The 21183-nt window shown below is 44.6% G+C and overlaps 1 protein-coding gene across 1 annotated transcript in view; it reads right to left on the bottom strand.

Annotated features, from left to right (window-relative positions):
• The window catches only part of Tars3 (threonyl-tRNA synthetase 3), an 81823-nt gene extending 67469 nt beyond the window's left edge, over nt 1–14354 (bottom strand). Inside the window, exons 1-6 of the mRNA XM_021166443.3 lie at nt 14031–14354; nt 12932–13000; nt 11646–11836; nt 6737–6860; nt 3333–3454; nt 171–288 (exon numbers count right to left, since the gene is read on the bottom strand). Of these exons, the coding sequence (XP_021022102.1) occupies nt 171–288; nt 3333–3454; nt 6737–6860; nt 11646–11836; nt 12932–13000; nt 14031–14300 (894 nt within the window). The 5' untranslated portion in view covers nt 14301–14354. The remainder of the gene's footprint in view (nt 1–170; nt 289–3332; nt 3455–6736; nt 6861–11645; nt 11837–12931; nt 13001–14030) is intronic.
• Nucleotides 14355–21183: the final 6829 nt, after the last annotated feature.

Here is a 21183-nt window from a genome sequence, read left to right on the forward strand (position 1 = left end):
GCTCTCCAGACTGTGCTTGTGACCCCTGACACCTTCACAACAACAATCCAAACTGTGCAACTGGCTGCAGAGCAATAGTCAGTAACTTTCAGGGACGGAAGAAAACTCGTCTATGTTAGTAACTTTCACATTCCTAGTGAAAGGATCTTATGCTACATTTTCCCAGTTACCTTAAACATTTCCAGCAGAGTGTCCTTGCTGACTTCCAGTCTTTCAAACGGTTGCTTTTCTTTCATGATAGTTTTACATATGTTCTCCAGGGCAGACAACTCAGTGCTGGACACCACTCTAAAGAAACAAAGAGACTCTGAGCCCCAGGACACTCTTCCAGATGCCACCCAGCCCTTCTTCCTTGGCCCTGTGGCCTTCATCACTAGCTGACACGCTTTCTAGACTGAGCCGGTGCTTCAGGCACATATGTGCTGTTGTTCAGAGAGGTATATGATGGATTCGCTATACCCCTGCCCTCAGTGGCTTGTAGAAGCTAGCCTCGTGGGAAGGTTTGTGCACACTGCAGTCACACACACACACACACACACACTCGCTCTGCACAAAGGCTGAACTTTCATTTGCTCCTGGTTGGAGCTCTCTCCCTTCCTAACACATTGGTTTCTTTGCTATGCCTGAAATAGCCACACACAATTCTGGAAAGAACTGGAATTTTCTCTCCTTACTCACCCCTCCATTCTGGCCTCTCCTTTAAAGATACTCCACTTTTTCAGCCACCTGCCTCTTGCAGCACCTGTGTCCCCGTGTGTGTGTGTGTATGTGTGTGTGTGTGTGTGTGTGTGTGTGTGTAGGTCCCTACAGATAGCACAGCCAGAAGCACAATGATCCTTGAAGAAGTGAGAATGAAAACTTGGTTCATCCCAACTTGGACTGGATCTGACTTTGCTAGTCTGATCCCAGGCAGTTAATTGACCAGCATATTTAAACACAGTTCAATTTGGGGTCAAGTTTCCTGGTGTAATACAATCCCCAGTGCACAGAGAGGCATAATTACATTGAAACTCAACTCAAAGTACATGCCATTTCTTCCAAGAAGATGGGTTTAGAGATAGGCTACCTGTATTAGCTTAGGGGGCCTAGGGAAGGCTCTGGTGTGGTCCCGGTTATACAGATAGCATAGAAGTCATTTGGACTATTAGCCATCTCTGGTCTTGGTTGTGGGTGCTTGATAGAGCCTGGCCCTACGGATAATGTAGACCACTAGGCTGTTAATCACTTCCAATTCTTAGCCTTCTGGATGAAAATACAGGTTATATATCCTTTCCTTTGAGAGGCCAATTCTGCATGCTAACATTTCTGGTTTCCCTGATGATCTGTAGGCACAAGAACCTTCTGCCCACCACACTCCTGGATTCTTTTCCTCCATCCACTAATCACCATGTGATGGCAGCTGGCTATCTGTGTGTGGTCTGTCTTACCCCAGCTAACGATCAGCTCCAGGAGGACAGACTGGCTATTCACAGCCCAGCCGAGCCAGCCCCACACATAAGGGAAACACATAAGGCAAACAAACAATCAAAAAGCTCCTGTTGCCTGCATGAAGCTGGGAGGCTGGTAACCAGAGAGGCCACTGGATACACACTGTGATGGGAGAGAGTCTGGGCCTTCCCTGCAGTGCTCACATGAAGGGGCCCTCCAGAGACTAAGGCATTACTAGAAGCCTGGAACTGTAGCCCCAAACCCCACTCCAGAAAGGGAGAGGAGACAGAGAGTGAGTCCATTGTCAATGGCACTAGTTTGAACCAGAATTACGTGCTCCATCCTGGAGAGCAGTTGTCTGCTTCTGCTCACGATGATCAAGCCACTGCCAACTCCACTGAATGCCTCACATACTGAGTGCCAGGTGGTGGTTCACGGCGGTGTCACACTCAGTAGGTCTGTGCTTGGAGACATGGCTCTCTCTCTCATCCTGCCTCACCCACCCCAACTCTGTGTCCCTCACAGCTCCTAGGGACACTGCCAGTGACCAAACTGAAACGTTGTGTCCTTCTAACTCTTCTATACTCCTCACCACCCCAGTAGCAGCCCTGCCTAGTTTCCCAGTTTTGTCTCCTAAACATTCCTGTCTCCTTTCCCTGTGGCTTAACTCAGACTCACAGAGTCTCTTGTGTGGGTGAATAAAAATAAAAACAAACAAAACCCCCAGCTCCATAATGCCAGATACCCTGTTAGGGAGGTTATTACAGTATGGGGTGATGGGCAAGGGCTAAAATGTCCTATATTCACCCAATGGTCAATGATTTCACCAAACATGTGCGTGTTACAAAACACCCACTGAGGACTGGAGAGATGGCTCAGTGGTTAAGAGCACTGGTTGTTCTTCCAAAGGATCCAGGTTCAATTCCCAGCACCACATGGCAGTTCACATCTGTCTGTAATTCCAGTTCCAGGGCATCTGATGCCCTCATGGAGACAGCATGCAGGCAGAACACCCATATACATAAAATAAAAATAAAGTATAAAAAAACCAAATAGATGGTTTATCTATTGAAAACCACTGAACAAGGCTCCAAAAGCTACTAAGCAAGTGGGACAGCCCAGGGGGCATGGAAAGCACCATAGCCCTCCTGGCTGCGCATCTGTACCCTTTGTAACAGCTTTCATCATCATCATCATCACCATAATAATAATAATAATAATAATAATAATAATAATAATAAATAGTCCGCTATGAGCCCGTACCAACCACTGAACCCAGAGTGTGGGTTGTGGTTCAGATGTGGAAAGCTTCAACTGTGACTGGCATCTGCAAGCTGGCAGCCTTATAGGGCTGAGACTTGAACTATAGGTCTGGGTTAATGCTTAGTTGGTATCTAGAAGGCTGGAGACTCCGTTGAGGCTTGGGGAAAAAAAAAGACAAACAAAATACCCACACACTTATAGTCATTGGTATTATAAATAAATATACTCTAAACTTATAAGTAAAAACAGTTCAAACTGGGCAAGTCTGTAAAAAATATCAACATACGACAGATGTGTTGGCACATGTTTTTAATTTCCAGCATGTGAAAGACAGAGGTAGGAGACTCTCTGGTGAGTTCAAGAACAGTCTGAGCTACATAGTGAATTCCAGGCCAGGCAGAGGTACATGGTGAGACCTTGTCTCAAAAACAAACAAACAAGCAAAAAATAAACAGCACACAATATCCTCCCAGGCAGAAGAAAGACCAGGTCGAAAGTTACTCTCTAAGCTAAGCTCATTTGAAAACCAGTTTTCACAAATGGCTAACCACTTGACAATCACACAATACACAGTGACTGAGCTAACATGTAACCATTATAAAACAATGGCATACACACAAGCAATCATTCGGCAGCCTTACCTGTCTTCAATGAACATATCATAATAAAATCCATTTTCAATGGGTGGGCCATAACACAGGTGGCCTCCATAGTAAAGTTCCATGGCCTCCCCCAGGATGTGAGCGCTGGAATGCCAGTACACCTGCAAGATGTGGACAGGAAAGCTGTTAGCTACCAAACCATCACAGGCCATCAGCAGTAAAATAGCACAGGTAATCAAGTGAATGGACATGGGGGGGATAAACACCAAAAGTAGAGAGTCCCCAACGCCTATGTGGAAGGGAGTGTCCCTGCCTGCATCCTCCCCTGCACTCCCTGCAAACTTAGGTCTAGCTCAGAGTAGCTCTGCCAGCCACTGCAGCTACAGTGTAGCTGCTTCCTAACTTTCCTTCTATGCCATTGACTGTACAGAACCAGCCCATCTGCTCAGAACACTGAGCTGAGTGGCCACATGGAAACAGGGATGGGGGAGTACCAGTTAACCAAGCCTCTGGACTCAATACAGACAGGGAAGTGACTACTTGGGGGATATTAACAAAGTCAATGGGACTTCACATCTGTATAGCTGACTTGTGCTGGCTGGTCTTATGTCAATTTGACACACAAGACTAGAATTATCTAGAGGGAGAAAACCTAGATCCAACTGTAATGCACTTTCTTACTTAGTGATTGATGGGGGGAGGCCCAGCCTATTGTGGGTGGTGCAATTCCTGGGCTGATGGTCCTGGGTTCTATAAGAAAGCAGGCCAAGGGGCTGGAGAGACGGCTCAGGGCTCAGTGGTTAAGAGCACTGGCTGTTCTTCAGGAGGTCCTTAGTTCAATTCCCAGCAACCACGTGGTGGCTCACAATCATCTGTAATGGGATCTGATGCCCTCTTCTGGTGTGTCTGAAGACAGCAACAGTGTACTCACATACATTTAAAAAAGGAAAGAAAGAAAAAAAAAAAAAAGAAGAAGCTAAGCAGGTTGAGCAAGCCATGAGGAACAAGCCCGCAAGCAGCACCCCTTCATGGCCTCTGCATCAGCTCCTGCCTCCAGGTTCCTGCCCAGCTTGTGTTCTTGTCCTGATGATGAACAGTATTATAGAAGAATAAGGCATGTAAACCCTTTCCTCCCCTCTTGCTTTTTGGCCATGGTGTTTCATGACAGCAAGAGTAACCCTAAGTAAGACAAGTCTCCATATGCTGACTAGCATATGGCTGTGGAAGTTTGAAAAAGTTTGTAAGAAGGCTCAGGAGGGAAAGGTGACGCCAGGGAGTGCTGCTGGCGGCTGGAGACCCCTGAAGTATGTGTATGGGCTTATTTCCATACTCCAAGGGCAGGTTATCAGTCCCACAGACTCAGAAACCCAAGGAGTCAGTATAATTTCAGGGGCAATGAAAACAAACAAAATCAGCTTAGTTTATAAGGAATTAATTTTAGTTTACCTATGAGTTAAGATTAACCAAGTCACCAAAATAGAGATGCCAAAAGTGAATGATAATTGAGTCCTAGGTCAAAATGTTCTTCTCTTTGTTTAAACAAAGAGGAGATGGTACAAGTAACAGTAACATTTGATAAATCAGAGCAGAAAGAGGTAGATGTAGATGTAGAGAGGCCATGTATAACCCTGGTCTACTGCAGCAGGCTGGATATGCTCAGGAAACAGGCCACTCAGGCCATCTTCCCCATCACCTGAACTCAGCGTGCTGCTGAAACAGCTGGCTCACTGCCTGCATCTTCTTTGGGGCATTGTCCTTATCCACTAAATATTGACAAACCAAGCAATGTGTTAGATACAGGGATAGAATAAATAGTAAGAGAAACAGAGACTATGTCCTTGTGGCAGCTGTGCCTACTGAAGGGAGTGACACACAATCGTATGTCTACCTAGATGTACCTCTGTTCTTGGTGTGTTACACCTGTGCATGGCAGCCATGAGGTGGACATGGCTCAGTAATGAATAGCCAAGTGGAGGAAGGTCTGCGTGACTACGTGGAAAGAGAGGAACTTACCAAGGTCTGAGGGGTAGGAAAGAACCAGCATCAGGCAGACCACAGCAAGAGCTTGAGTTTTATGAGTTTAAAGCAGACATCAGTCAAGTCATGGTAAAACAGCTGGGCAAGGATGGATTTCAGAGAAAAACATTACGTAGCCAGTTTTGGTGGTGATGGTGTAATAGGCCAAGTGTAGATTCATAGCCAGTGATCACAGAGATGGAGAGAAATGTGCAAGTTGTACAGACCACTGGGCCTGCCTATAGCATTGAGATGAGGCTCCATGTGGGGAACTAAGCATGCATGCCTGCCCAGGTCTGGAGCTAGAGCTGGGTATATGATGAGGTACTCAGAGATGGGCAAACAGCAAAGGAGCAAGCTTGGTGGTTAGAGTCAAGAATTTCTAGCATAACCCCTAAGGGGAGATGGTGCTGGGGTGTAACACACATGGCACTGATGTGTGTCTGCCTGGAGATGGCAGGGAGTGGACAGGTCACAGACTTGCATTTTCAGAATTGTGTTTGAACATGGTTTTATTACTACCGAATTGCTTAACAATCTGATGGTTATACTTGGTGTAGTGGTTTGAATGACAACTGTCCCTCCTGCGGTCAAGTATTTGACACTGGGTCCCCAGCTGATAGTGCTGTTTGAGGGGGTTGGAGCCTTTAGGAGATGCAGCCTTGCTGGAAGGAGTATATATATCACCGAGGCAGGCTTTGAGAGTCTATAGCCTCTCCCAATTTCTAGTTTGCTCACTCTGCTTCCTGCATGTGAGTGGAAACAGGACCAGCCAGCTTCTCCATCCAGCCACCTGCTGCCAGGCCTCCCGGTCGTAATGGACTGCCCCTCTGGACCCTAAACCAAAATAAACTCTTTCTTCCATAAACTGCTTTTGGTCATGGTATTTTAACTGAGTAACAAAAAATAGCTAACAGCCTTGGCATCCTTGAATCGGGAATTATACAGTTCTTAGCATCCAGGAAATGTAACAGTGTAGCCTCTGCTGACCATGGCTCGGTTTTAGAGGCACTAAAGCCAGTTGAAAGGGAGCTCCAAGCTACGCTGATGAGCGTATAGAAGACATACACAAAAGTGTGGCACGTCTAAAAACACTGCATTACCAGTACCTAAAGGGTTTTTCCAAATTCTCCTACAGATATTAAAAGACAGGAGGTGAGTAGGAACTGATTCTTGAATAGACACTAATTTAATAGCTAAAACATTTAACTTAAGGGAATAATTTTAGCTTAAGAAGTAATAAGCATGGTCTATTTATTTGAGCACATATTTTACAAATGCCTGTTAGTTATCATTAAATGCCATGTTGGAATTTTAAATGCTGAAAGGCCAAGAGTTTCATCACCCTTGATTCCAATGCATGGAACTTCCCATAATTCTCGTATTATTAAGACCCAACTCTGGCTGGTTGGTTTTTAAATACTTACAGCCTGGGCTTCCTCGTTGTCAAACATCAGCAGCTCCACAGTGGAGTCCCCTTCCAACGGGCGGTCCAGGTCCCACAATACACCGTTCACTTTGGCAATCACTGTATGTTCAGCCAGTTCTTTACTAGTAGGAGGAAAAAAAAACACTTGAGGTTAACATTTATAATATTATACTTCACTGTAAGAAAATCTTAAAATAATTTCAGGATTTAAAAGAAGTTAGATAGAAAGTACAGATGTAAACTAATAGGATAAAGATATTTTACTATGTAACAATTATTTTATGAATAAAAGTCATATACACTTGCCATTTTTTTAAAACTTAAAAAATAAAGCACAAAAAATAAAATTAAAATCTCATATAAATCTTACCCCTTCATTCTAGAAGTAATTGTTTATAACATTTTGGCACATCACTCTCTGGTTGTTTCCTACACTGGCATCATACCCATGTTATAAAAACATCTAGTTATGAGCATAATTTCATAGCCTACTTTTTATTGCTATGTTATCAGCCAGAGCCCCCAGGCAGGCTGGAAGGGTTCTGTTTACTGAGGGAGCCCTGGCTTTTGCACACTTGGGTCTCCTTCGGTTTTGCTCTCTCACATGATATATGTGGCCATGAAAACCTGTTCTTCCTTGTGCCCCTGTAAGCCCACAGAAATAAAAATAAAGTCAAATAAATAAAAGTCCACAGGATGAGGCCAGGTGCCTTCACAAGATTCTGATATAGTCTCAGACACTTACACTCACCCTAAATGACGTTTCAAATCTTTGCCAGTGTGATCTCGAACACTGGTACTTTGATTTTGTTGATGATTAATTTTACCTTTAATGCCTTATCTGCTTCCTTTACCTATTATTCATAGAGACTTCCCTCCCTCCCTCCCTTTGCTCCTTTCTCCATATTCCAAAAATGACATTTATGGTTTGAGAACTATTGAGAAATGAAGTTGTAAGAAGAAACCTAGGAAAGCATGGGATGGGGTGGGTACACATGGAGCTTTCAAAAATGACTGTTAACATTATATATTCTCCAAATCTTTTATATATACACCAATATAAAAAAATTAAGACTGTCCTTCTGTATATCTTACTTTGTAACCCACTTCTTAAAGCTAAAAATAAATGATAGCACCGTGTCTATCTGCAGACAGACTTCCAACATATATTATTTAATCATTACGCGAGAGCCAAATGCTAGGCATTCTGGTTATACTTTTGTGGGGTTTGGTTTGTTGTTGTTATAACAAACATTCCTAAACACATACTTTCATAGCCAATTCTTTCCTATGGAAAAAAAAATGAAAGTGAAATCATGATGTCATAGACAATGCGTTGTTCATGGTTTATGTTGGAATCCAATGCCAAGCTTTCTTAACAGCAGACACACCAGAGTCCCTTCCCACGGCTCTCAAGCTAGGTGCTAGGAATTGCATTGGCTCTCAACAGCGTTATAAGAAAGGGGGCAATACCCCTCTAAAAAGAGGAAGGTCATATTAGGGGAAGATTGTGTTACAGCCTCTAAAGCAGTGGTTCTCAACTTGTGGGTCTCAACCCCTTGAGGGGTCAAATGACACATAGGGGTAGCCCAAGGTCATTAGAAAACACAGATATTTATATTATGATTCATAACAGTAGCAAAATTACAGTTATGAAGTAACAATGAAAATAACTTTACGGCTGGGGGTCACCACAACATGAGGAGCTGTATTAGAGGGTTGCAGCATTAGGAAGGTTGAGAACCACTGGTCTAAAGGGAGGATGGGCCTTCAGCTCCAGTGAGGGTGGTCCTGGAAGACTGATATTTTTCTAAGGTTCCCTGGTAAACAGCCCCCAAACAACTGCAGACAACCATTGTGACACCTTACTGAGTGAACTTGCCCAGTGTGCAGTTGTAGATGTCAATGTCCAAAAGGCAAAGGACTTTTTTCTGTCACTGGGGTCTTGGGAATCAGTCTATATGTGACCTGATAACACAGCATGGAAGGAACATGGGCAATCTTCACTAAAAGTCAGGGGATACTCCTGAAGCCATGGCTAACCTCTCCAGCTACTCTGTAACATACGGTCATCTAGAATGCTTACAGCCTATCAAACCCAAAGCCATAAAGGTAGATGAGCCTTCTTGAAGATTTAAATATTTGACATGTGTTGGCATCTTCTTTGAGTGAACAAAAGCCTACCCCATGCAGACAAAGCAAACTTATTCTCTAAGCTGGGTGGGGTAGTGCATACTTTTGATCTCAGGATTTGGGAGGCAGAGGCAGAGGCAGGCAGATCTCTTGGGTAGAACAGCCTTATCTAAACCCTGAGTTCCAGGACATCCAGGATACACAGAGATATCCTGTCTTGAAAATCAAATGAATAATAATAATAATAATAATAATTGCCTAGAATAAAACTTCTGAGTTTCCACAACCTCAAGAATACAAGACTCCTTTTCTGATTGTTAGTTTGGTTTTTTGGTTTTTCAAGACATGGTTTCTCTGTGCAGCCAGGCTTGCCTCAGACTCAGAGAGTCACCTGCCTCTTTCTCCCAAGGGCTGGGATTAAGGTGTGAGCCACCACTCCCCAGCGTATCTTAACTTCTTAAATGCAAAGATAAGTCCCATTTACAAGTCTATCAGTGCCAAATCCATGTAAGGAACAGTATGACAGGATTTCATGCCTCTGGAACAGAGTCAGCAGAGCGTGGGCCTCTGGGAGTGTTGTTGTGGGTATAAAACTTCTTTGTATAATAGTGTACATATTTTCACATTCCTCCTTCGAGGAATATTTTTTCTGCCAAGGTTAATAATTCCATGTTAATCAGAGAAAGCACACATCCAGAAGGCTAGGGTATGTCTATGTCTCAGCAAAATGGTAGAAGGCTGTGACCTTCAGGACAGCCCTTAAGGCTGTGGGAAAGAACGCTGAAAATATGAGCGCACCAATATATAATTCGTCAACTACGCAAAACATAAGGATGCAATATGAATTGTATGAGGGGCTTCTCAGATCTAAAGGAACAGAGGCAGGTGCACTATGAGCCAGCTTGTCAGAAAAATACAAAGACAGGCAGATACAAAGGTCGGCAGATTCCTTAGTTCGAGGTCAGCCTGGGACAGAGGGAGTTTAGATCCAGGCCCAGGAATGGTAGGAATGGTCATTTCAGGGCGGGGTTCCACCCAGCTATCCTATTGTCTGTGTTTGCACTTGCAGTCTCTTTCTAAGATGGCTCAGTGGTTAAGAGCACTGAGTGCTCTTCTAAAGGTCCTGAGTTGAAATCCCAGCATCCACATGGTGGCTCACAACCATATGTAATAAGCTCTGTTACCCTCTTCTGGGGTATCTGAAGACAGCTACAGTGTACTTACATATAATAAATAAATCAGAAAGAAAGAAAGAAAGAAAGAAAGAAAGAAAGAAAGAAAGAAAGAAAGAAAGAAAGAAAAAGAGAAAGAATCAGTGGGCTGGGGTCATGGGATGCTGATTCATGGGATAATCGAAAAGGAACCTGGGGTAAAGACAGAATTTATATTTAAATAAAACCTGGGCTTTTGATCTGCAAGAGATGAGCGATCCAGAGAATTTTTAGAATAGCAAGAGAAAGCAGTCTCAAGCAGAGCAAAACACAGAGAGCTGTCTAGAGATCCCCAGAGATAGCAGAACACAGAGAGCTGTCTAGAGATCCCCAGAGATAGCAGAACACAGAGGTCAGCCTGAAAAGCTGTCTCTAGCAGAGCGCAGAGACACACCAATCCATAAAGTTGTCTCGAGCAGAACATAGGCCGTCAGCTTGGATCCACGATTTGATTTTGAGTTGTTTGTTTTGCTGTTCCCAGATACCCTATCTCTTAGAACCCCTCTCAAGTCAAGGCTAGTCCTTGGCTTATCAGTAGCTGTAACCTGAGTTTATGTGTGGGTTTTCATCCTTTTTCTTTTGGCACTGTTTAGTATAATATATACTCAATGCTTAGAACCTCACACCTTTTTCCTTTTTCTCTATTCTACCACTGGATTCCTTCCTAAAATTGTTCTTTTGTGCTTCACCACATTGTTGTTATGTAGCCAAGGGATCTCACCCCTGGGAAAAAACTATAGAAAGATTGCTCTCTGGGGCCAATTGTAACCATGGCTTTCCTGATTCTTGCCCTTTGGGGAACACTGGCTGGCATAATCATGCTATTCTTGTTTGGACCAGTGTTTGTAGCCCTCTTGTGAAATGTGAGTCTTCTGGGTTCCAGACTGGGCTTGTGATGCAGGGCTTCCAGTCAATCTTTGGCTTCCTTTCTGTCTCCAGTTTCATGCCTTGAGTTCCTGCCTTGGCTTCCCTTCACAATGGACCCTAACCTGTAAGCCAAATAAACCCTTCCCTCCCCAGGTTGCTTTTGATAATCATGCTTATTACAGCAACAGAAAGCATATAAGACAAGAAGAAATTGCCTCTAAGCAAGACTTCATTAACGCCTCTATTTCCTAGGAAAGACAAGTACCATGACAGATAACAGTGTCATCTCACATTTTCAATTTGAAAAACTATAAAAATGCATGGAAATTACTTAGTGTATGAATAAAGTACTGTAAAGGGTACAGATTTCTTTTCTCTAGTACGTATTTTTATTAGAACTTTAAAATTCGGACTTTTTAACTAGGAAGAGATCATGATCCCGTATACAATTAATGTTGTCTTCTTAGGAGTCAGGGGAAAACAGTCATTATATTTAACTCAGCTGAATAAGGGAAAAGTATTTTAGTGTCAATAAAACCTTTCAACGGGCTCTGGCACAGTTACTTAATACTGGAGTATATGTGCTTCAAACAGGTAGGGAGGAAAATAGATAAACAAGGAGTCTGTGGGCAGGTACGTATGCTTGTGCGCATGCGTCTGGCGGGGGCAGGGCGTCGGCGAGGGGGCGGGCCTTACCTAATTCCAGCGGCCACTTGATAAGGTGTTGTTTTCCACCTTTCTCCTTGCACTGTCTTCCCTCCAGCCACCCTCACTGAAATCACGCTGTCTGTGTTCTTCTTTTCCTGAGTAGCAGGTAACAGCTGATGATCTGTCTTCAATGTTTCAAAAAGCTGCAATCTCTCTTTTATAAAATTCGGTTGCTTCACCTGAAAGTCATTAGCGTACCGTAAGGTTAAGGATTCAGCCCACGGAGCTTCCAGCTCCAGCAGACCTTCCCCTCTTACCTAATGTCTCTGAATACTACACTCATGGACGTATCCCTCTCCCACCACTGACTGTATATTTATGCAATATTATACAGTGTAGCACTTCTTAATAGACAACCCTTGGTATCCCGAGAACTGGATTCCTAGAGCCCCATGGATGCTCAGGTCCTTAATAAAGTTACACAGTTTTAGCACATCTTCTCACATCCTCCCATATGCTTTAAGTCATCTCTAGATTAATAAAAAGCAAAATGCAATGCTCAGAAAATAGCTGTCATACTGTACTGTTTGGGGGGAATGATGATCAAAAAAGTCAGTCAGTACAGGGCATTTTTCCCTAAGTGTTTTCAGATTTTAAAATCCACAAATGAAGAACATGTATGTGCACATCGGAGGCTGCCTGTGCCATATCTCAGTCTACCTCTACTTGTTTGTCCTAAGTCTGTCTGACCTCCATAGCCAGACTTAGTACCTTTGAGGCTAGGTACTCCTCCTTTGGACCTAACAAGTGCTGAGTCTCTATAAACCCTTGCTGGTAGAAGCAGGAAATATGAAGTCAGAACTCTATTATTTCACCTTTAAAAAACGTGAAGAAAGTGGGTGGTGGTGGCCCACCCTTTAATCCCAGCCCTTGGGAGGCAAAGGCAGGTAGATCTCTGTGACTCTGAGGCCAGCCTGGTTGACAGAGAGAGTGTCAGGACAGCCAAAGCCTTGCTAGACCATGTAACATTGCATAGATACACTGTAAATAGTGGGAGAGAGAAATGTCCATGGGTATAGTATTCAAAGACCTTAGGTAAAAGGGACAGAGAAGGCCTGTTTCAAGAAACAAAACAAAACAAAACTAAAGCAAAAGAAAGAGAAAAGAAAGAAGGAAAAAGGAAAAGAGTAGAGAGCCCTTGAGCCAGTGGCTAACTTGACTCTAAGAGGTTACTGGTGTGGTCCAGACAATTTCACCAGTAACTATGTCCTTATCCTAAGTCCCTCGGGCCCAGGATCACTAGTGAACATTCCATTTCTACAGCAGCGACTTACCTCCCGGCCGGGCTCGCTCTGCTTCAGCCTCTTCTTCTTTGTGTCTTTCTCTTGGTTTTGGGTAGGAGGCTGAAAGATAACGGGAGGCAAGAGCAGTACATGAGAAACCTGGGGAAGGAGGAAACCCAGAGAGCTCGCGGCAGGGCCCATGGTTGGAGAGTCCCGGCTGGGCTGTGGGAACCAGGATCTACTTATAACCCCCAGGGATCTGGTTTCAGAGTTCAGCCCTATCTGTCCAAGCACATTAAAACTGGGGTGTAGCTCAGTAATAGAGCCTTGCCCAGTATTCACAAGGCCATGGGTCCCATAGCCTGCAACACACACAGTCTCTGTGTCTCTCTGTCACTCTTCCCTAAACTTTAAACAAATAATGTCACTGGAAATTGTGGTTGCCACCAAACTCTTATTCATTGCACTATTTCATTAGATGTTGCCACAGCAAAAACAAAACAAACAAAACCAAAAACAAAAAACCCTTAATTTTAGAAAGCCTTCAGAACTTAGAAAAATTATCTTCTAATTTGTTACTTAATGATCTTCTAAAACATGAAAATACTGTAATCAAATACTTCTGTTAAATATACAGATCACATATAGGCCTCAAAGCAAACCACCAAAATAAGACAGTAAAAATAACCCGTCTTCAGATAGCACAGAACCAGCCAGCGGAGAGAATAGAAACTGTTAGGTCCTCTTCTCCAAGGATACTGTGACTCTTAAACACTGAAGCGGCCTTTTAAAAAGTTTTTATTTAAGACAGCGTCTTCTCATATTGCCCTGGCCGACCTGATTCTCAATATTTACTCCAGGCGGGCCTTAAATTCTCAGCCATCCTCCTGCCTCAGCCTCCAGAGTTCTGGATTAGAGGCATGCACCTCAGTTTTATCTGCTACTGGAGGGAAAAGTGTTGCTTGCAGTCTGTCCAATGAAGAGCTGAGAAATTATACCAGCTGGTCATTAGGAGGTTGGTGGAAACCTAGCGGTTCCCCAGGCCGTGGGCAGTGGGCAGGGCGCGGGCGGGGACACACCCTGCAGCCCTGCCCGCACCCGGGTGCAGAATTGGAACCCGCTGAGTGCGTGCGCCTGGGCCGCCGGTTACCTCGTGCGCCGCCGTTCGCCCGGCCCCGGTGCTGCGCTGCTCCGCCAGGCGCAGCCGCAGGCCACACAGGCGCTGGTGCAGGTCGCGGTTCTCCGCCTGGAGCTGTGCCACCTCGCGTGTCAGGCGCGGGCCCTCGGCTTGGCCCCGCTCGGGCCCGCGCAGCTGCTCGTCCCTCAGGCGCTGCACCTCCGCGCACAGCCAGCGGATGTCCTCCTCCTGCCGCTGCAGGCGCGAGGCCACCGCCTGAGCCGCCAGGGCCTGGGCCGCCATGGTAGCTTCCCTGTGCCACCTGAGCCCGCCGGCCCAGCCAGAGTGACAAGGAGACGGGGCGGGGCGGAGCTGAAGGGCTTCGGGAGGCGGGGTGAAGTGGGGGGTGCATCACTATATGGGGCGGGGCGATGGAGGAAGAGGGGCGGGGCTGGAGCTGGGTATCCCTGCATGGGGCGGAGCGATGCACGGGCAAGAGGCGGGGCCATATCGGGGCAACTGTGCAGGGGCCAGGCGATGGGCAAAGAAGAGGGGCGGGCTATAGGATAATGAAGGGCGGGGCAGGAGCGATGGGGGGGTGGGGGGGCAAGGGTAGGCAACATTTCAGAGGATAAGCGATGAGACAGGGCTGTAGCGCGGCATCATCACTGGGGAAGATGGGACGGCTGAGCAATGCTTCATAAAACAAGGAAAATGGGCAGGGGGAGCACGGGCAGGAACACGGCCAATGTTGGGTGCACTGCAGGATTGAGAACTACGCTCTGGACCTAGGCAGCAGGAGTGGGACCACCAGATGGGCATCTTTAGCGTTTGGAGGCATGTCCAGGTGCTACTGCAAGTGTGCTCAGTCTAATGAAACTGGAGTTTGAGATATTGAAGCCCAGAGGAGGTGCGTCTCTTGACCAGATTATCCAAACCGTTAGCAGAGCCTGCTGAATTTCTTTCATTCCCCTCTTGAATTCTTGCAGTCACCACACTGTGCAAACAGGTTCTGAAAAGCGGCCATTGAAAATAGACCTTCATGCCAAGGCTGTGCAAATACAGTGGCACTTGGCAAGGACACACAGAAGAGCACTACAAAAACTTCAGCCTGGCCAGCACAACATTGTTCACTATTTGGGTCTAGAGCAAATGCTGTTTATAACTGTCCTGACAGGAAAGAAGATTATTTTAAGTAGAAACATTTGTGCTATCTGACTTTGGAAACAGTGGTCCGCAAAGAATTAAGCTCTCATCCTGGAGCAGGAAAAGGCTAAAGCCCTGCTGCCCCCTGGGGGAGGAATTGCCCTAGGGCGAGAGTCAGGACTCACCAGACCATCTTGCCATTTTAATTGGCATGTTGCAGAGGGTTAGCTGAGCCTATGTCGTTGAAACTTCCAGAAGCCAGGCTTTGATTCTAAAGACTCCAGTAATAAGTTCACATATGACTTTGTTTCTCTTATAACCATGAGCAAGAAGCTTCCTGTGGCAAGAACAAAAGTTGGCTTTTACTGTTCTTAAGTTCCTAGAATGTGCAAAGACATGAGCGAAGTGATTTGGAAATAGTCACTTCTTAAATCTTCATTAAAAGAGATGATACCATTATACCCATGAATAATGCAGAAATTAAGGCACAGAGGGTAGCATTTAGTCAAACATGTCTCATGATGTAATCTAGGTAATGGAGGCTATAAGAGTTCCAAAATAGGGTTTATCTTGGGGTGGGGTAGTTCGAGGGTGAGAAATTACTCTGAGAAATGGAGTCTGGGTAATATGAGCAAGGTGGACAGACAGGTGGATAGATGTAACTCTGGGGAATTGGGTGGAAGGAGCTGAGCAGTTAATCAGAATCACAGATCACTTCCAGCAAGAGATGCCATTGTCTTCCATGTGGAAATCGAAGACCCTTTCTGTGGGAAGAAGAGGCACAGCTGGGTGCGGTCATGCACATCCGTACAGCACTCCTGGAGGTGGAAGCAGTGGTAGCCATCAGCCTAAAGCTAGTCTGGGCTACATAGCAAGATCCCATCAACATAAAAAAAAACTAGAAAGAAAGCAGAAGGGAAGAAGAAAGGGGAAGGGAGAAACAGAGACACTAGGATAGCTCTGTTGGTGAAGTGCTTACCTTACAAGCATGAGGACCAGAAAGTGATGTCCAGCACCCTGTGGTGCTGTGTGCCTGTAATTCTAACATTACACTGGTGGATAGACACAGGTGTACTCCTGGGGCTTGCTGGCCAGCCAGCTTATCCTAAATGAAGAGTCCAGGTTTTAGTGAAAGGTTTTATTACAAGGTAGTGGGTTCCTGGGGAATAATACTCCAGGCTGTCCTTTGACCTCCCCATGCAAATGCACACATAGGCAGATGCATCTGCACACTCACAGGCAGGCACAACACACATCTGCACACATGCACACACACATACACACACTTGCACACATACATACACACATGCACACACATACACATATATACATGAACACACACATGCACACACACATGCACACACAACACATATCTGCACACATGCACACACACATACACACATGCACACACACATACACATATGTACATGAACACACACATGCACATACACATGCACACACAACACATATCTGCACACATGCACACACACATACACACATGCATACAACATACACATATGTACATGAACACACACATGCACATACACATGCACACACAACACATATCTGCACACATGCACACACACATACACATATGTACATGAACACACACATGCACATACACATGCACATACAACACACATCTGCACACATGCACACACACCATAGTGCCACAAGAGGGAGCAGAGGTACAGAATTTTAAATGAGAAGAATAAAATACTACAAATGTTAGGAGCGCATGAATCTGAGAACATATAATAACTAACATTCACATTGATAAAAACAAAAGAATGAAAGCTATTAATTAAAAACTCTAGAAAAGGGCCGGCAAGATAAACCAATGACAATATCAAAGAAAACTGCATGTAATTTTCCCCCAATATCCATGGATAATTGGTTAATGGGAAAGAGTTCTTCCCCAAAGATATCCCATAAATGCTTCAGTCTTTTACATAACATGTCCAAATTCTTGCATTTAACTTGGCTGCACCATCCTGTCTTCCTTACATCATCTCTAATGATGTATAGCACCCAATACAGTGTAGATGCTGTGTCCACTGTAATGATGGGTAGGAAGGAGTGGGAAGAGAAGACTACATGCTGTATAGCTGTGATTCTTCCTAAATACTTTCAGTCTGTGGTCCATTGAACCTACAGAAACAGAATGAATAGAAATGGAAGGTCTATTGTATACATGGCTCTTGCTGGGAATTTATTCTGTAGATACATTTCTTTATTTCTTTTTTCTTTTTTTTTTTTTTTTGGTTTTAGAGCTTTGCTGTAGAAAGGCAGAGAGAAAGAGAGAAGGTAGAAGGAGAGAGGCTGGCCATGGCCACGTGCAGAGAGAGGAAAGGGAGGAAGAGGAGAGCTAGAGATGAGAATGAGAGGAAAGAGCTTAAGAGCTGTAGATATATTTCTAAGAACACTAAACTGCATTTGTACAAAAATTTAACTCAATGATGTGTGTGTGTGTGTGTGTGTGTGTGGTTGTAAAATTACATAGATACTGGTTTCATCAATTTAAAACACTGACCCAATGGAATATCATGTAGCAGTTTAAAGGCCATCAGGGAGAACTTTGTAAATTTATATGGAGGCAACCAGGCGGTGGTGGCGCATGCCTTTAATCCCAGCACTCAGGGGGCAGAGGCAGGCGGATTTCTGAGTTCGAGGCCAGCCTGGTCTACAAAGTGAGTTCTAGGACACCCAGGGCTACACAGAGAAACCCTGTCTCGAAAAAACAAAAACAAAACAAAAAAAATGTATATGGAGGCATTTCCTGGAGGTACTGTTAATGTGAAAAAGAGCTAAGTTCAAAGGAGCATAAGTGACATGTTACATGTTGTGCAAGAAAGAAGAGAAAATAAAACCTGTCTACATCTACTTATCAGCCCAGAGAGGAACTGAGGCATAGACCAGTAAACAATGAAATGAACTATCTACAAAGGACCAGGAAAAAAGAAACCAGTGGAAGACACCCAGAGAATCACCCTGCTCTGGCTACATCCTTTTGCTGCATTGACTTTTGAAGGCTTATAAATAAATAATTTATGTATTTACAACTGATAAAGCACTAGGCACATTTGAGAGAAAATTTAAGCAAACATAAATTCCAATGATCATCCAAACAGAAGACAGTAGAGAGGGAGAAAGGACGAGTGACTTCACACAGTCTTGGCCGAGGGAAAGTAGAAAAACTATGAAGAAATACTGATGTCATTTCAGGAACTCAAATGGAAAGAGACTGGGTCTACTGACTCAGGATCCTGCATTCTCGCTGTAGAAGAGAGATATGGAGGGAGACCAGTGAAGAAGTGGATACAAAGTGGCAGTTAGGACTTCTGACAGGGAGGACTTGCCCCTCCCATCTCTCCACAGAAGAGGAGGGGTAGCTTCTAGGAGGAAGAACTATGTCAAGGTCCGGGCATGTGGGCCCAAGATAAGACAGGAGGAGCCTGTCTTCCTGTGGAGACCAGGGTAGGGCTCCTCATTAACATGACAAAGATATGTCATGGGGAGGCAAGAACCAGCTCAAAGGACTTTGACTAACTAAGCTGGGGCCATTTGTAAGTAAAAGTAATTAAGTACCATAATGAATTATAAGCCACTGAAAATATAATTATTCACACATTCATACAAATAATTCTTTGAAACTGAAAAAGAAGCAGAGCTTAGCTCACAAACCAATGTCAAGGGCTAAATGGGGAATCAGCAAGCGGAACACTTAACCTCATATAATAAAAAGACAAACAAGCATTTGTAATTAAAAATATTAATATCATAAAAGACTAAGCCCATAGAAGTGTTCCAAACTAAAGAGAACTGTTGCCATGATAACCAAACTGAGTCCTGGATGGGGTAAAAAATGTGCATGGTGCCATCCCTTGCCAGGTGGTCCTTAGCTGTTGTGATGGTTTGTATATCCTTGGACCAGGGAATGGCACCATCTGAAGGTGTGGCCTTGTTGGAATAGGTGTGGCCTGGTTGGAATAGGTGTGTCACTATGGGTGTGGGTATAAGACCCTACCCTAGTTGCCTGGAAGTCAGTCTTCCACTAGCAGCCTTTGAATGAAGACGTAGAACTCTCAGCTCTGCCTGGATACTGCCATTCTTCCACCTTGAAGATAATGGACTGAACCTCTGAACCTGTAAGCCAGCCCCAATTAAATGTTGTTTTTTTATAAGACTTGCCTTGGTCATAGTGTCTGTTCACAGAAGTAAAACCCTAACTAAGACAGAAGTATATAAAAAAAAGTAAGTTGAGCATGCCAGGAGAAGCAAGCCAATGAGCAATGGCTTCTGCGTCAGTCTCTGCTGCCAGGTTCCCGGCTTGAGTTCCAGCCCTGACTTCAGAGCTAAAACTCTTTCCTCCTAAGTTGCTTTTGGTCAGAACATTGTATCACAGTAACAGGAAGCAAAGGAAGACAGCTAGATAAGACACTGTCTGTAGTCCTTGTAAAAACAGGCTGGGGAGTTTATCTCGTCATTATGTAACATGTCCAAATGCTTCAGGAAAGAGAGTTTTAAGGAGAGTGAACAGATGGTACAGGGAAGATAAACCTATGGTAGCAGCAAATGAAGGCGTCTCGTAGTTAGGGTAACTACGTCTGTGGTGAAACACCATGATCAAAAGCAAGTTGGTGAGGAGAGGGTTTGTTTGGATTATACTGCCATGTGTCTCTGTTCATCACTGAAGAAAGGCATGAAAGGAGCTCAAACAGGGCCAAAAACCTGGAGGCAGGAGCTGATGCAGAGGCCTTGGAAGGCTTGCTCAGCCTGCTTCCTTATAGAACCCAGGACTACAAACCCAGGGTTGGCACCACCCACAATGGGATGGACCTGCCCACATCAATCACTAATTATGAAAATGCCCTACAGGCCTGCCTGCAGCCTTGTCTCATGGAGGCATCTTCTCAGTTGAGACTCCTCCTCTCAAATAACTTTAGTTTTCATCGAGTTGACGTAAAACTATCCAGGACACTTCTTAAACCGTCTATCTTACCTTATCACTCCAGCGGATAAAGGATTCAGGAGTTTCCCTTAGCAAATGAAGCTCTGTAATTCCTTTGGTGGTGGTGTGATTAAATTAATAGGCTGCAGAGAGCACCTTAAGGCAGAAGGGCTCATTTTGGCTCACAGTTCAAAGGTACGGCCCATCGTGGTGGAGATGTTGCGGTAGCTGGATCTGAAGGCAGCTGGTCAGAGCGTGGGGGATGTCTGTGCTCAGCTCACTGTCTCGGTTTTTATACAGTCTAGGGTCTCAGGACAGAAAATGATGCCACCCACAGGGGACAGGTTTTTTCCAACATCGATGAACCTAATCAAAATCATATCCCGTAGGCATGCCAGCAAGACCAAGTGCCCAATGCTCTCTTAACATTGCCCTATGGCCTGCACCCTAAAGCCTGTGTGCTAATTCATCAAGCTCTCAGATCCTTACACGCTAGTCTTCCCAGTAGCTCATGAATATTATCTGACTTCTTTTCAACTTCATTAAAATTGTGTGTGTGTGTTTTATTTATGTGTGCATTGCATATGGAAATCAGAGGCCATCAGGAAACAGTTCCCTCCTTCTACCTTCTATGTCCCATATTAAACTCAGATCTTCAGGGTTGGTAGCTAATGCCCTTACCCACTGAGCCATCTCTCCAGCCCAGTATCTAACTTATTGTCATCCCAGAGGCTTTGGCTTAGATGTGCCTCTTCCCACTCTCTTTGAGGTAGCCCTGCCCAGTCTTTACCAGTATCTTTCCAGCTATGAGACATCACGATTCCTTGCATTTGCATTCTTGATTTTTTTTTTTTACCTGACCCTACCTTCGCCTCCTCCTTGCAGTTGGGAGGGTGACTGTCTTATTCATCACTGTTCTCTATTATGTACCTAACACAAATAAAGTGGGTCACTGAGCAAAGCCTTTGAGTAAAAATTGGCCTGCAACAAAAGATGTGTGCCAGGGTCTGGGGGTGGGGTGTGAACGGAGAGCAGAGGTGTCCGGGACAGTGAAGCAGTTCTTTATGACGGTACAATGGTGGACAGTTG

The sequence above is a fragment of the Mus caroli genome, unplaced genomic scaffold, assembly GCF_978045245.1.
Source record: "Mus caroli unplaced genomic scaffold, Mus_caroli_1 scaffold_8, whole genome shotgun sequence".
NCBI lineage: Eukaryota > Metazoa > Chordata > Mammalia > Rodentia > Muridae > Mus > Mus caroli.